A 17143-nucleotide genomic window follows, 5' to 3' on the forward strand; every position below is an offset into this window, starting at 1 on the left:
AATATTTGTTAACTTTTCCAAAAATTGTGTGGAGACTCAGTGGCGAAAAATGAGTTTATAGTTGATTTATTTTTCAAATGTTTAGATGTATATAGTCTTACAGGTAAAGGGGCTGTGTATGCGACAGACTGTGTTTTCTATTTGTTTTTTGGTTTGCGATTGATGTGGAACAGATTTTTATTCAGAAAAGATTTATCACGTCTTGCGCGTATCTACTGGTGATTGAATGCAAAGCTCATTATATATATATTTTTTTTCATATCTCACACACTGAGAGCCACACACTGGGAATAAGAAAGGCTTTTTCATCTGCGCTCTTGTACTAGTGCTCACCGGCTCTTATTGGTTGAAGTGATTGCTGCCAATGGTTGGAGATTAACATAAAGGAGGCAAGTGGCGAACGGATCCACTTGGGGGCAAGCTGGTGATGCGTCATAGCACTTGCTGAAAAGGGGAGACAAAAAAGGGACTAAAATAGCGCCGAACCTGCGGGTTAATATGCACCAATGGCCACGGAGTCACTCGTGGTCTCAGAGCAGAGCGCAAAAGTGCCACAGGTGATAGGAGGAATGACAACAGAGATGAGAGAGATTGAGTATTCTGTGTGTTGCAAATAAGTAACAAAATCTCTCCCAACAAAACTTTGTCATGTAAGAATAGAAGCCGAAACTTCTGCAAGGTGCAGATAATCTACGATTTCACCACGTCACTTCTCGGGAGATCATGAAACAACATCGGACGTGGCTGAGCCGAGGACAAGTTGAGGAAGCTGAAGAAAAGCATCTTCACCGATGAAGCAGCCAAGTTCATCTGCGCCTCTCCCTTTACGCACAGGCGAGGTGAGGACGGAGAGCATTACTTCAATGTAAAGATAGCACCAATGAGTCATCCGAGGTGTTGAAAAGAACGGCAGCGGACGGAAGAAGCACAACTACAGTTTTGAATCGAAAATACATATTTTTTTAAGTACACCATGGATGGAGAGGGAGGATCTTCAGGGCTGGCCAAATCAGCCGCTGTAAAACTGTCCGAGATGGGCGAAAGAACCAAGCAGTTAGGCACCGCGATGAGGGATCCCCACCAGCAAAGACGGATCATATTGGTGATTGTTTGCGTGGCTCTCCTGTTGGACAATATGCTCTACATGGTAATCGTGCCAATTATCCCAGACTATCTTGCTGATCTGGAGATTGAGCAGTCAGAACACGTCCACGTAGTGATGCACCCCAACACTTCAGCAAACAGCACAAACCAAGACAAAAGCAACAAGGACAATTTAGATGTCCAGATAGGAATACTTTTTGCATCAAAAGCCATCCTCCAGCTCTTAGTTAACCCCCTGTCGGGAACTTTCATAGACCGGGTTGGATATGATATTCCACTTTTAATTGGTCTGACTGTCATGTTTGTATCTACCTGCATATTTGCTTTTGCAGAGAATTATGCGACGCTGTTTGTGGCCAGAAGTTTGCAGGGTCTCGGCTCTGCTTTCGCAGACACGTCTGGAATCGCGATGATAGCTGACAAATACACGGAGGAGGCAGAGAGAAGCAGGGCGCTCGGCATTGCCCTGGCGTTCATCTCTTTCGGGAGTCTGGTGGCGCCTCCATTCGGGGGTGTCCTGTACGAGTTTGTGGGCAAACGAGTGCCGTTCATCGTGCTCGCCTGCATTTGCCTGGCTGACGGCTTTCTGCTGCTGACCGTGATCAAGCCGTTCTCTAATAGGACTAGAGAGAACATGCCAGTCGGCACCCCCATATACAGACTCATGATTGATCCCTACATAGCTGTGGTGGCCGGGGCACTGACAGTGTGCAACATCCCCCTTGCCTTTCTAGAGCCCACCATAGCCAACTGGATGGAAACCACCATGCACTCTTCTCAGTGGGAAATGGGACTCACCTGGCTTCCAGCCTTCTTCCCTCATGTCCTCGGTGTTTACATAACAGTTAAATTGGCAGCGCAGCATCCAAATTTGCAGTGGTTTTACGGAGCTCTGGGCATGGTTATCATAGGGGCGAGCTCCTGCACAGTCCCTGCATGCAAAACTTTTGGGCAGCTTATCGCCCCGCTGTGCGGCATCTGTTTTGGCATAGCACTGGTAGACACTGCCCTGCTGCCCACACTTGCATTTTTAGTTGATGTGCGTCATGTTTCTGTGTATGGTAGTGTTTATGCTATAGCAGATATTTCCTACTCTGTCGCTTATGCTATGGGTCCTATAGTCGCCGGACAGATAGTGCACAGTCTCGGTTTTGTACAACTTAATCTTGGTATGGGTCTTGTCAATGTGCTTTACGCACCAGCCCTGCTGCTGCTGCGCAACGTGTGCCAAATGAAACCGTCCTACTCAGAAAGAGATAACCTGTTAGACGAAGCTCCGCAGGGGCTGTACGACACAATCAAGATGGAGGAGAGGAGAGCTAAAAAGAAGGGCTACAGTTCGGCAGGGAACTGCCTGTCAGTAGATGAAAATGGGTTTGACCCCTTCAGAGCACAGCGGTCCCTGTCAGAAGAGTCGTCCGGCCCGGAGTACACTTAGACCGGTCACACTCTGACCATGATTCGAAACATTCCCCCGGGGAGATTTATGAGCCAGACAGGTTACAGTCTAGTGATTTAAATTTTTATGTAAGTACCGATGTGCAATATAAACAGTCACCAAAAATCAGAACTGTGTGACTCGTTTTCCAAAGGTTTTTCTTTCTTTTTGATTGTGGTTTCACTGTGTCAGACAAGTCTATGTGGCGTTTGTCAAGGACGTATCACTTGAGTTTTGTGAGAGATCTTTCAGCTACTGTTGAATTTGTGTGTATTATTGAGCATTATATATATATAAATAGATAAATGTGCGTACAAAATTGTATGGGACCAACTGTAAGCAGCACATTTCCCCCCTTACACAAAATAGCCTATATTTTTAGTCTCGAAGGAAACTTTTTTCACTTGCACATCAAAGGCCTCTTCGTTTTTTGTTGTTAAAAATTGTGGATTATAAAAGTAGGCCTGTTTGTTTTCCTTTTTTTTTTTTAAAAAAAAATTGAAATTAAATGTATCATAATAAATGGATTTTGTACATATGTGGATACCTGCACAATGTAAATTGTTAAAATAAAAAAATATATATACGTGGACCTCTACAATGTGTGTATGCTGTTGCGCGCGGGTATGTGTGTCTGAAACATTTGGTCAAGACGTAGCTAATAATGTCAGTCTCCTCAAGATGAAATATGTATTCATTTTAAAAAAATTGTCGTTTTATTAAATCTCTGTTTGAACCAGTGTGACGGTGGTGATTTCATTTTCATTTCAAATGAATAAAACAACATGAATCCGGAATTTATTTCGTTAGAAATATAACTCATGACGATAAAAGCGGCTAAAACTCCACATCACCCTCCCAAGAAACATTAAAACACAATTTCTAGAAAAGAGAAGTGTTATTTGCTTTCATTACATATCCAAAAAAAAAAAAAATTAATGATCAGGAAAATGATACCATCATTTCTGATTTTTGCATACTGATGCAGGGAGTGCACGTTAGTTAAAGTACCTAAACCTAAGCCAAAAAACCATAAATTCAAGTGAGACACAGATTTATTTTCCCATTATAGCTGCACCCCCATGTTACCTAAAACCAGACTGTGAGAAAAGCTTAGCATTTAAATGTAAAAACTGTCGACCCGTAGGGTCATCACAGGACCTCTGAATGACAACCAGACTTTCGGTCCTTTTTTTATATATTAAAATTTTTTATCAGATGTGGGCGGGAGGGGGCAAGCAAGCTGTCAGATAATATGTTCCGCGAATAGATTTCGATGGGAGGAGTTTCTTGCCTCAAGGGGGTAGGTAAACGCAAACACCTTCAGCATCTTTTCCAAGGCGCGCTTTAATGTGGAGCCACAGTTAATGTGGAGCCACAGTATGGCGACGCGTGGGGACGGGGTAGCAATCCAGCGTCTAGACGGAGCTTCACTCTAATATGGGTTTTCACCGCTTGGACGTGGGAGCCGATGCCAACTTCCACACACTCCTCTGACCTTTTGAGTGCTGCACTGATCGGGTAAGGTTTCACCTCTCCTTCTCAAACTATAACAAAGGGAGACTTTATACTCATTTCAAAAGATATCCACTGCCTGAGCTTTTTTTTTTTTTTTTTTTGGTGCACAGCGGGTGAGATTTTTCTACTTTATAACTCTGCTCAAACAAAGTTTTCTTCATCTGTCCACTTGTTTTCCACGAAACTGACTTGCATGTAATGATGCAAAAATCATCTGAACTTTTAAAAGATATTAGCACTTTTAAAATTCTTTTAAAAACCTGTTTTTACTTTATTTTGTTTTGTCGTTTTTATGTTGTAAAGAAATGAACTTTTAAAATGTCTATCAGTCTGCAGTGAGTCATCAGGCGCAGCTGGAATTCAAGGACAGGCAGCAAATTACGTTAGGCTGCAATTTGATAAAGAATGGAAGCTTGCTGGCTCACCTTTAGACAGCACCAGTATGTTTTTACATTTCTCAACAGGTCTAATTTCATTTGCTTCTTTTCTTTCCTTGAAATATCTGAACATGTTTCGTGCAGGGAAGGCTGAAGCCAGACCCTCGTTGGGGTGGGGGGAGCTTCCAAGTTATTTTCAACTGGACTGCAAACATGCCAGTCGTGGAGACAGAGACGGCGAGAGACCGAGGCAGTCAAGTATGAAAACACACTACTGTTTCTTTCTTGTCTTCTTTACATCAGATTCATTTTTTGAGACCGAGCGCTGTCCATGGTGCTAAAGTTGGCAAAGTAACGGCAATGGGTTTACAGCACCACGGACAGCGCGAGGGTCATTTGCCTAATTGACCACTAGGGGCGAACATCGAAAGTATGTTCAAGACACTACAGCATAACCCCTTTTTTGCAGTACTGTGGTCAAAATTTACGTGGCCATGACCATGTGGTGTTTACTGTGGTTGGAATGGTGTTTAATTGAATTAGAGTTTATTTATTCTTTTTTTTTTTTTTTTTTTTTTGTAAATGCTAATTTAAAAAAAAAATCTTCTGAAAACATCTTAAGATTCCCAAGAACTCGTAGCTACAATGTTCTGGTGTTTGCAATTGCACTGCACATTTCCATATTATAATCTTGGCTTACTAACAGTATTCAGTATGAAAATGACCAAACATCAGACAGATAATATTATGAATTTGAATTTACCGCATAGGTAATTTGCAAAACACAGAAGACTGTGGAGTTTACTCTCAAATTGGCCTTGAAGCAGTCAAAATGCATTATTAACTTGGGCTCTAATAATAAACGCATAAAGGAAACGTGGGAGGGAATTACTGCTTTAGCTAATGAACACTGAATCCCATTCAAATTTTGACAGCTGCTGTTCTTTCATTACTCCTTGTATTTGTACCAGTGTGATGCTTTTGTGATATCAGGTGCTGCCAAAGGTTCCCGTGCCCCCGCTGAGACAAACCCTCGACACGTACTTGAAGTGTGTGCAGCACCTGGTGAAAGAGGAGCAGTTTAAGAAAACAAAGGCCATTGTGGAGAAGTTTGGGGCTCCTGGAGGTGTCGGAGAGGTTCTCCAGAAGAAGCTCTTAGAGAGGAGGGACAAGATGACTAACTGGGTAAACACACAGACCTAACAGATGAAAAGCCAGTCCTTGTTGTAGCTGCATGAACAGAATACAGAAAAAGAGCACATCCTCTTCCTAACAATAAAGAGCTTCTGCATTATCTGCACAATGAATTATTCTGCATCGTCTTTATGAATATATATATACATTTACATTTTCTTATACAGTATTTGTATACTACTGAAAATTGCCCCAGATTATCTTATTTATGAACACTCAGCGATAAAGATTTATCCATGCCTTTGCTTGTGATTTGTTGCTTCAATCTCCTTTCCTGCATCTGGGTGATCGGTCAGTCCACTAGCCATCCAACTCAGTGAAATCTATCACACTCCCACTCTCACACCAGCAGTCTCCCACTCCTTTTCATCTGGCAGTGATACACTGTAATGGCTTTTTACTCCATTGCACAGGTCTCAACTCTGAAAGTAATAACTTGAGTCCAAACACATTTAGCAAAACAACATTTCTCAAAAACTGTCCGCGTGTTCACATTTAGGTCTATGACTACTGGCTGGAGGACATGTACCTGAACAACAGGTTGCCCCTACCGGTCAACTCCAGTCCTGCCATGGTGTTTCCCAAGCAGATGTTCAAAGATCATAAAGATGCCCTCAGGTATGTTCTGGACTCTATCTTCTGCTGTGCTGACTTTTTGAATTTTATCTGCCCTTCCTTGAAGGCTGTAAAACCAAAGTTGTTTTAGACAGAAAGTTCAAAATCAAAATAGAAGATGGAGACATTTCCACAATTAAATCCCTTATCAGGAAATATTTGGGCCATGCAAACTTTGGTTTTAGCTTGATTGTCTTATAGTTTTCTTTGTAGGTGTCTGTCAAGTGAATAAAGGAAAAGCATTATTTATTTTGTGGAAATCTCAATAACGCCCCAATAAACCGGAACAAAATAAATATGGTTTGTTTTTTTTTAGTTACTGTCTCAAATAACAGAATATTTTGTTTGTTTGTTTGTTTGTTTTTTGGGGGGTCTATAAAATGTTAGTAAATCTTTCAGTTTTCCCATAATCCAGACTGGCAACTTCAAGATTCTAGTTTTGTCCAGCAAACCACAATGAAATTATGTTTATTTTGACATAAGATCAAGTAAATATAAGCTGGAACCCTTAAAATATTTGCTTTAAATTTACCATCTGGCCAGGATCTTTCTTTGTGGAGTTTGCATGTTCTCTCCATGCCTGCATGGGGTTTTTCCGGGCACTCCAACTTCCTCCCACAGTCCAAAGGCCTGCAGTTAGTGGGGTTAGATTAATTGGTGATTATAAATTGCCCATAGGTGTGAATGGTTGTCTGTCTCTCCGTGTAAGCCCTGCGACAGACTGGCAACCTCTCGGCAGCTGGGATAGGATCCAGCGCCCTCACCCCAAAACCCTGAATTGGATAAGGGGGGAGAAACTGAATGGATGGATTAAAATCTCTACATTATTTTTCCCATTATTACTGTTATTCTCTGGGCACCTACCCTTAGAATTGATATTCTTTGTCAAATTACAAGTAAATGTAGGAGAAATACAATGATGAGCTGAATTGGGTGAACAAAGTAACACACTTCATATGTCACATAATTGAGCATCACAGGTTCTCACTTGCCAATTTCTTGTAAGGGTCACTTTATTGTTAAAGTTGTTGTGCACTCTCCGTTTTATATTAGACAAAGCATTCACAAAGTGGTAAAGGTTGCATGCTGAATGCTGCACACAATACTACACTAACAATATAAAATATACACATAATCAGCTCTTTAGCTGCTGACAGATTTTATGTTCTTCTCTACAGATGCAGATTCCGATTATTATCTCAGTTACAGTCATGGAAAGAATCTATGCCCTGTTATTAAATGAGCTGTGGTCCATCAGACATTACACCGGCCCATCCAGCCCCGTAGCTCAACATTAGCTTTTGTCAGCTCGTACAGCCACTAAGTGAATATTTCCAGAGCACCCCAAGCAGCTGGTAATCTACTGACACGGCCACTTATTAGATTGGGAGTGACAGGGCCAAGCTCTCCGTGGAGACTCTTAGTCAGGCTTCATTTAGGGGTGTGGTGCACTGAGGCTGCCTCCTTTGTATTGATCTGGCTTTGAACGTAATAACACAAAGACAAATGATCTACAACATAAGACCTGACAAGCCGCTGTGTTTTCCCTATTTGCCCACACCGCCCACTCACACATACAAACTGGCTCTCTCTCACACGCAGATGAACACACGCAACTCTCACACTGTATCCCAGTAATTTACCATAATGCGATTATTGTTAGTCCTTTGAGAGATGGGAGTATATGTAATCATAATCACCAGCCAGTCTGCTGTGTATCTTTGGTGTTTTACAGCAATACCTCTTTCAAATTTCACCCTTCTTCTTGCTCTTTTAAGATTTGCTGCCCGTCTCATCAGTGGCGTTTTGGAGTACAAGGCTCTCATTGATGCGTAAGTACAACTGGCAACCTATGTGGATTGAAGATGAAAACTAAAAATATATAATAATGAGTCATGAGACTTCTCATAGGTGATTTGATATGTGCAAAAATGTCTCAGGCGAGCACTGCCAGTGGATTTTGCTCGAGGCCAGCTAGCTGGCACTCCTATGTGCATGGAGCAGTACTATCGCCTCTTCACCTCCTACCGCTACCCGGGGTTAAAGACTGACATGCTGAAGGTCCAGACGAAGGCAGCCTCCTCAGCACCGGAGCACATGATTGTGGCGTGTAAGAACCAGGTCAGGACACTGGCCTTTGAGAAGGACTTTTCATCCTCAAAAACAGTTCTGATTAAAGACTGTTCTCTTTCCATTTGAGAGAAAATATAAGTGAATATGGGAATGTCTGAAGATTAATTTTATTGACAGATGATGAAGGTTAGCCTCTTGTGCAGCTAAACTTTACTTGCAAGAACAGGACACAAGTCAGTTTTCATGTAGCAGAAATGGTCGTCAGATTTCGAAGTAAGGACTAGTTTAACCACCTTTACCAGATTCAAAATGCATTATTCTCTGTGCTGTCAGTAAATAAATAAGCAACCAACTCCCTTCTCTTCACCCCCTCAAATAAATCAATAAATCAAAACAAACCATATAACACAGAGGAAAAAAGCCAAGAAAAATAATAACTTGACATAAAGTCCTGATTGAAAATAATATAACAGACCTAACAATATACGCTGCACCTACTGTGAATCATCTTTTGCATGAAGGAAAAGAACAAAATTAGACCCATCAGTTTAAAATCATTTGACTTACTTTACCTCTAATTTTAATTCTGCTGGGACAGGGAAGTCAGGGCTGTCTGAAAATGCAAAGCCTGCATTGAAAGCGTGGCTATCTATGGCTGCTAAAGTATCTATTTGAATATTTAAACTGACCAATGTATCAAATTGGCACAGATATACCAGGAAGTACTAAACAGGAACTGTCATAACAGACATTGTTTAATGATGAAAAATGTATCATATCTCCTATCCTGAGCTACAATGTTAAGCTCTACTTTCACAGCATAGGCAAAGTGAGAGAAGATGTTCATATCTCCAAACATACTCCCCTAACTGGCTTTTGAATTTTAACCACATTATTTTACATTCAATCGTTTAAGAGGACAGCAGCCATGTAAGATAATTATGTACCATTTTATTTTATTCAATTTAACAACAAAAAAATGCTTAAAATATTAAATAACTGGTGACTATATCTACACGTTTCTGGTTATAGATGGAAAATCCACATTTCAAGGTTTTTCTTAACTGACGCAGGAAGATGTTACAAAATTTGATTTATCGGTGTGTGTGTGTGAGGGGTCTTTACTTTAAAACCTTACCTAGCCTCTCTCATGATCTCCTATACAAAACAGCTTGCACCCAGTACCATTTCATTTCACATCTAAGTCACTGATCCACATTCACCTGTACATAGCTGCATATAACCCATGCCACCAGCAGCTGCAGCTTTTATAGCCCATGGCTAATGTACTGATTTTATGAAGGTTAAGAATGAGACTGCAAATTAACATGGAAAAATTCAGGAGCTCTCTCCTGGAAATGGTTCTGGGAGCTATCAATCTTTAGCCTGTAAGGGCCCGTCCCTATGGAGATCCACAGAGTTAACTTAATTACTGCAGATTAAATCAGCCACTTTGTCTGAGAGCTTCCTTGAGTCGCATGTTTAACTGATCATGGTAGAGAAGCAGGTAATTGGCCCTTTTTAGTCCTCGACATTATTCCTAATGTCCTTATTATCTCAGCTGTTCAAACAGTAACTATAAGCCCAGTTGTAACGCATTATTAACATACAAGGTCAGATTTAACTGAAGTATTCCCCTCTAAAGTTGAATAATTCTGTCCATTATAAAAGAGTTAATAGACATATCATCACTGTAATTTATTTTTCTCACTAGTTTTTCGTGTTGGATGTAGTCACAAACAGCAAGCAGCTCAATGAAGTGGAGATCCTATCCCAGCTGGAGAAGATAGTGAAAATGTCAGAAAACGCTGAAGAGAGACTCCCCCCTTTTGGGATTTTGACATCTGATGGGAGGACAGAATGGGCACAAGCTAGAGAGGCACTGATAAAAGGTCTCACCACAATTTCCTTCTTAATCAATTTAACATTTTAACCAACTGAAAACAACTTTTAGACAAGCAAATTCAGGGCACAGTTCTCCTTCTTCCGGCTATCCAGATCAGATCAACAGGGACTCTCTGGCCATGATCGAGAGCTGCATATGTGTAGTATGTCTAGATGAGCCCAGCGGCCTGGAGCCCAGTGATACCAACAGGGCCCTGCTGATGCTACATGGTGGAGGACATGAAAAGAACGGGGCAAACCGCTGGTATGACAAGTCAATGCAGGTAGGATCATATTCCATGCACTTCAGTTTTCCATGACCAAAAAGCTTGGGTAACAACTTAATCCCAGTTTTCTCAGTTTGTTGTAGGAATGGATGGGATATGCGGAGTGGTATGTGAGCATTCACCATTTGAGGGGATTGTTCTGGTGCAGTGCTCTGAATACATAATGAAATACATGTAAGTTAGCCCACTGCAACAAGATATGGCTGCTAATTGAATGCTGATGAGACCAAAAGTGTCTGAAACAAACGTGTTGTTGTTCTGAACAGAATGGAGAGTTCCTCCAAGATGGTTAAGTCCTCCAGCATCAGAGAGCTTCCCCCTCCAAGACGGTTACGTTGGAAATGTAACCCACACATCCAAGGACTCTTAGCAGCATCTGCAGAGAGACTACAGAGGCAAGACCAGCACAAATACGCAACTATATTAATAAATAATTACAAGACTTTTGAGAAACATAAAGCCACATAAACCTACTGTTTTCTTCTTCAGGGTGGTGAAAAATCTCGACATGGATGTATTCAAATTCAAAGATTATGGGAAAGAATTTATCAAGAAGCAGAAGATGAGTCCAGATGCTTTTATACAAGTTGCCTTGCAGCTTGCATTTTTCAAGTAAAGTCTATTCAATATATAATATCTTAAACACATATTGAACGGTCTTGCCATTAATGTGCAGCTTCAAATCATGTCTGTCCTGTACTTAGATGCACTGGAAGGCTTGTGTCCACTTACGAGAGTGCATCAATTCGACGTTTCCAAGAAGGTCGCGTAGATAACATTCGCTCAGCCACCGCTGAGGCCCTGGCCTTTGTGAAGTCTATGGCAGATGAGAGGGGAACTTTCTCCGTGAGTCATTTTTCTCACTTCCGCTCCAATTAGTAACTCCCACATTACTGTTCATCACACCCATTTAATGAAACAGGTGCGACCGTCTACCTTGGCAAGGAAAAGTCAGTCTCCCCGTTCAAACAGATGATCTCCCAGAGGATTTAATGGATCTATGAAAAATGGCTGGCCGTACTGCTGGCTTCTTGTTCAATGCAAAAAATGTCGACTTTTTCTTTAAATTACTTTTACTTCTCCAACAGGATTCAGAAAAAATGAAACGACTGAGGGATGCAATCAACGCCCAGACAAATTATACAGTTGCAGTAAGTATTTCAAACCATTTTTTTAATACACTGATGTCACAGACAAAAAGATTTAGAAAAACCTGAGATTTCTTTTATTTTTATTCAAAATATTTTTCTCCCGTGTCAAAACCTGCCACCAGCAAATGTATCCAAAAGCAGAGCTGAGGACCAGACCACTTCTTTAATTTAAAAAAAAAACTGCAAAGCTCTCTTCATCTTGACACCAAAAAATTTAAAACAGACAAGAAATAATCTGCAAATGTTCCTCAAAAGCAACACAGCATGCTATTTAACTAGCTTTAAAAGATGAGGGTAAATTGAGTTGTTTTTTTTCCCTTTTCCCTGCTTCTAGTTTAATGCTAATCTAAGCCAAACATTCTCCATCTTTAATGCAAAGATGAAAAATCAACATTTTTTTTCATCTAATTGTTAGCAAGAAAACAGGAGCAAGCTTTATTTCCAAAATTATTTTGCCCCAAAAATGACTGTAAGACCATGAGGTTATGGTTGTGGTTCAGCTGCATTTCAGTGAACATGAGCCACATTTCTGGGATATGGAAGTCAGTTTCAGTGAATAGAGGTAGAAAAGTGTTCATAAAACTTTTAAACCATGTCTGTTCTCATAGAGAGGTTGTAATTGAAAAATATCCATTACCACTGAGCAAAAATGTGTTTTTCAGGCGATTACAGGAATGGCAGTAGACAATCACCTCCTTGGACTTCTGAGGATTTCGAAGGAGCTCAAAATGGAAAAGCCAGAAATTTTTTGTGATGAGACATATTTGGCCAGTAACCACTTCATCCTCTCTACCAGTCAGGTACCACATAATTATATTCTATTAAAACATATATATGATTGACACCAGAAATATAATAGATGTACATAAACATAATCCTCTACAGAACCTGGACTTATCAAGTTACACATTTTTCCCTTTCATCAAGACTGATCAAACACAAGAGTTATTCCATGGAGTCAAAAGAATTTGAAAAAAGGTCCACTAAAAATCTACAATAATGTGTTAATATACTTGTAAAAGGCCCAAATAATTATTTTATTGTGTTTTCTGCCAACTGAGGATACTTGTTTGCATTTAATTCAAGTTAAACCACTGTGGAGTTTATTAAAGGCAAATCTGCATTCAGTACCAAGCTCTATAGCCAGTGAAAATCATAGCCCTCTCATAGACAATCACTAAAACATAATGTAATTAATTGAAAACAGGAATAGAGTCTGCGAAAGTGTGCATGCCAATTTCCAAAATACGCAAGCCTAATTAAAGATATTACATTTTTGGAGATGCCTAGGAGAGATGGCAGTATATTTTTTCACCAGATTTTTTTTTAGCACAACCTTGGAGAGTGAGAAGATGCCTGAGGAATAGAAAAGAATGTTCAAGACCAAGGGTGATGTGCAGAGCTGTAGTAACTATGGAGGGATAAAGTTGATGAGCCATACCATGAAGCTATGGGAAAGAGTTGTTGAAGCTAGGTTAAAAAGAGAAGTGTTGATCAGTGAGAAGCAATGTGGCTTCATGCAGAGAACCAGCACTATGGATGCGATGTTTGCTTTGAGTGTGTTGATGGAGAAGTACAGAGAAGGTCAGAAGTTTTTGCGCTGTATCTTTGTGGATCCAGAGAAGTCATATGATAGGGTGCCAAGAGAGGAAATTAGATATTGCATGAGGAAGTCAGGAGTGGCAGAGAAGTATGTGAGGGTGGTGCAGGTTGGTATGAGGACAGTGAGGCAGTGGTGAGGTGTGTGGTAGGAGTGACAGATTTATTTGAGGTGGGATGTGAGCACCTCTGAGCCCCTTCTTGTTTGCAGTGGTGATGGACAGGCTGACAGATCAGGTCAGGCAGGAGTCTGGGTGGACTATAATGTTCGCGGATGACATAATCTGTCGTGGGAGGAGTCACTGTAGGAGAGAGCCTAGAGAGGTGGAGGTATGCACTGGAGAGAAGAGGAATGAAAGTCAGTAGAACTAAGACAGGTGGGTGGAGATGACTGTCAGGGCAATTTGTAACAGAAAGATAGCAGAAAGAATGAAAGGGACCTGTTATGCTGGTATTGAGACCTACTATGATGTATGGTGAGTTGGAAGCAGATGATCTGTTGTGACAACCCCTAAAGTGAGCAGCTGAAAGAAGAAGTTATTTATGGTGCTAACTGGAATTCAGCTTGAGGATTTAGTGGTTGCTGTCTTTTTTGACTGGACTTCACCAGAATCCCATGCCCCCTGATAGTGAGTCTATTCAGTTAGGGCATCTTTAGATATAACTTTAACTTCCCTCACAACACTTAAACCCCATGCAAGATGATTAATCTGAAAAAAGATAAATTGGTCTAATCCAGGCTATATGGTTTTGTCTCCAGGTTCCTACCACTGTGGAAATGTTCTGCTGCTACGGCCCGGTGGTGCCAAACGGTTATGGCACCTGTTACAACCCACAGTCAGACCACATCATCTTCTGTGTGTCTAGTTTCTGGGAGAACACGGAGACGAGCTCGGTCGTATTCATCAAAGCCTTGAACGAGGGCCTGCTGGAAATCAGGGACTTGTGCAATAGAAGTGGCGCTACAGCTAGCAAACTAGCTCATGGCAGCCAGGGAGCCGGTCAGCCTCATAAATCAGGGAAATAAGCCATACTGAGAGAGCACGCCCACTCAGCTGCTCCACTCAACACTGTTAGACTTTAGCATGAGACTCAGTCGCTAAGATGCCTTCATATGTCTTTGTTGTCTGTGCAGTAGTGTTCCTTTCATAACAAAATTCAAAGCCTTAAAGTTCACACGTACCTGTATATATAACTAATATAAAAATAATATATAAATGAAAACTGGAAAAAAAAAATTCTCTTGGATCTGTGTGGACAACAGAATGATTTTGGTCCAGCACTGAACCCGACTGACTTGGTAGACTGGCATTAGCTGGTCTGCTGCCTTTAGGAAACTGAAGCCATGTCCACTTTGTAACACTGATCCGAGGGTCAATTCCTCAGTCAGTGAGATTCAGTTGAATGATCCCAGTGTATATCTTAGAGTAGTAATGTACTGTATATGATGGGAAAATACCATATTTAAGTGACTTATAACAATCATGACATCCTGTAAATGTGATTCAGCAAACCTCAGTGTGTGTGCTAAAAGATCTAAAATGTTCTAAAGTTATATTTAATCTTGGATGTATTTTTTTTTTAATTCTACTGATGTTATCAGGTTGCCAAAGAGGCCGTGCAAATGTGAAGTCTGCGTGATGAGGCACTTTAAGATGTTCATGTCAACACGTGTATGAATAACTTCAAACATAGAAAAGTGGTTGTGAGTTATGTGATATGGTTTCAGTGGCACATTCAAAGTTGTCTAGTTGTAATGTATACATGTATTGTATATTATAGCAACAGTTTATATGTGTAAAGTGTAATGAATAGTGCTGCGTTATAAGCAAGATACAGTCAACTGGTGACTGAGGCATACCACTGTGTTCGTGTATGTAAGTGCTTTGTATTTGCACTTAGAGGTAGAAGGAGGGTATTGATGTACTGTTAGTTATACTGTAGGTTCTCTGTGCAATAACACAAAATCAAGGGTATATGTGCAATTTGCCAAAACAGCTCATTAAATGCATGGAGCTTCTGTAAGACTGAATTAACTGCAGTAGCCATTTTTGATATTCAGACACAAGAGAGTAAGATTTCAGTCAATCCCTTTGATCTACATCATGCATGCTACTTTGCTCATAAATGTTCATTCAAATTGGCAAGTAGATTTGTCACCACACACACACACACACACACTTTTCGGTCTGTGGTGGCTTGTGTTACAGCAAAGCAAATCAGTGGTTACTTCGCAGTACAAATGTGAGGATATTTGTTGTCTTGTGTGACCAAAGTGAATGAGGAAATTTCATAATCCATGTCAAAAAAACTTATTAGATGACACACAGTATGCATGTTTATTCTTAGAATAATAGCTGTATTTTTATACGTCAGTGTGAAAATCTTATGATATAGTAAAACACTGTTAAAGTGACTAAAAAATGCCTTAAAACTAAAGTCATGCAAACTGTTTTCTGTCATTTCAGTCAAGTTGAGCTTTGATGTTAATTTGATGTGTTTCCTCTTGGTGTGTGCTGTGTAATCTTGGTGATACATGTAAAAGAATATATTTGGAGCACATGTATTAATGCGGCCTGGTTAATTAATGTTACACTCATCCATGGTAACATTTTTATAAATGTAATTAATGTGTAACACGTCTCTGGCAGGTCGGACATAGTGTTTTATTAAGTCATTTGATATTAAGTGAAGTGAAAAGTCCCGTCTTCTTCATTTTGAAAACGACAACAAAATGCTAATTTATTTTTCAAAGCCCGTAGCAATATTTTGTTCACAGAAGACATCATATATTTAAGCTGTAATAAAATTGTCATGTAGTAAAAATGGATACTCAATTCTGTAAATAAAAATAACTTAAAACTACTGCCAGTTTTTTTTTTTTCTTAGAAATTTGATGTTGCATTTTGCTAATTATCCTCATCTGGGTGCTGTAGGTGTCATGAGAAAATTGAAGACTTTGGAGTGAAAATGACATTTTTGTGTCATCCTGTGTGTGTTTACTTGGTTTGTACCGATTCATAGCACATACAGTCATCTCAAAAAGAAAGATTTTCACAGGACTCTTTTCAGTCCTGGGGAAAAACTGAGTGGGTGACTCTCTGCAGTACCAAGGAAAAACCTGATTAGTCAGAAAGGAGATGTCCTTCCTGGCCCCTCTATTCAAAAATAATGTGACCACACTAATAACTCTAAATGTGTGGTCCCAAAGTGGAGTAGACCCCCAAATTCCATTAATCATGCCATTAACTGCTATCATATTAATTGATAACCTCAGTTACAGACGCAGCTGTAACCTTTTCCATCTTTCAACATGTAATAAAATCTTTGTTTAAATAACAATCAAAATACCTGTCTAATGATAAACCATCAGACAGCTACTATAAATTAAAATTACTGTTCGAATGCTGTGAATGTTTTCAGGTTTAATAAACAGCCTCATCTGAAGCAGAATATCACACAGACAAAAACAAATTTGCTCACTTTAATTTCTGTTAATGCAAAAGTAACACAGCTATGGAGAAAACCCTAACAATGATGATTAGTCTCCATTACAGTTGTAACTGGACTCATTTGCATGGGATTGCCTGCTTACAGCGTGGCCACTTCAGTCACACGCTCTCCACAGATGGCCTCATTTCAGTGGCGTGGAGGAGGTCTTTAGGGAGAGACAAATTTAATTCTCCATTGGTTAAACCACTGAACCAGGTCGACCAAGTGTCCATTTAGTAAAGCTTCCATGAACTGGTCCAATTAAATCCGGAATAAAAATTAGGCTAAAAAAATGTGGACTCCTGAATAAAACAGTTCAATGTGTCAGTGGTAGCACACTTACAGCTGCGCAGTTCCATGGTAATGCAAATTATCATCTCCGTATTCAGTGGATTTCATGAAAATATTAAA

At 40.2% G+C, this 17143-nt stretch overlaps 2 protein-coding genes across 2 annotated transcripts; both read left to right on the forward strand.

Annotated features, from left to right (window-relative positions):
* The first annotated feature begins 426 nt into the window (after window positions 1–426).
* slc18a3b (solute carrier family 18 member 3b) lies at window positions 427–3250 on the forward strand. The gene has a single exon (XM_030754263.1). It carries the CDS (start codon window positions 974–976, stop codon window positions 2540–2542), a length of 1569 nt encoding a protein of 522 aa, XP_030610123.1. The 5' UTR covers window positions 427–973; the 3' UTR covers window positions 2543–3250.
* A 669-nt stretch (window positions 3251–3919) lies between these two features.
* chatb (choline O-acetyltransferase b) lies at window positions 3920–16061 on the forward strand. The gene is made up of 15 exons (XM_030754246.1): window positions 3920–4063; window positions 4582–4695; window positions 5431–5622; window positions 6131–6249; window positions 8025–8078; window positions 8187–8367; window positions 10034–10211; window positions 10318–10487; window positions 10564–10664; window positions 10757–10885; window positions 10980–11102; window positions 11195–11336; window positions 11579–11641; window positions 12304–12441; window positions 14001–16061. The coding sequence occupies exons 2-15, from the start codon at window positions 4651–4653 to the stop codon at window positions 14265–14267; spliced, it is 1902 nt and encodes a 633-aa protein (XP_030610106.1). The 5' UTR covers window positions 3920–4063; window positions 4582–4650; the 3' UTR covers window positions 14268–16061.
* Window positions 16062–17143: the final 1082 nt, after the last annotated feature.

Source organism: Archocentrus centrarchus, chromosome 19, assembly GCF_007364275.1.
Source record: "Archocentrus centrarchus isolate MPI-CPG fArcCen1 chromosome 19, fArcCen1, whole genome shotgun sequence".
NCBI classification, from domain to species: Eukaryota; Metazoa; Chordata; class Actinopteri; order Cichliformes; family Cichlidae; genus Archocentrus; species Archocentrus centrarchus.

Excerpts from the sequence above, each read along its gene's own strand:
- slc18a3b (XM_030754263.1), top strand. The coding sequence starts at position 974 with ATGGATGGAGAGGGAGGATCTTCAGGGCTGGCCAAATCAGCCGCTGTA.
- chatb (XM_030754246.1), top strand. The coding sequence starts at position 4,651 with ATGCCAGTCGTGGAGACAGAGACGGCGAGAGACCGAGGCAGTCAA. Across the intron at positions 4,696-5,430 it reads CGAGAGACCGAGGCAGTCAA|GTGCTGCCAAAGGTTCCCGT; the intron begins GTATGAAAACAC and ends TTGTGATATCAG. Across the intron at positions 6,250-8,024 it reads GATCATAAAGATGCCCTCAG|ATTTGCTGCCCGTCTCATCA; the intron begins GTATGTTCTGGA and ends TGCTCTTTTAAG.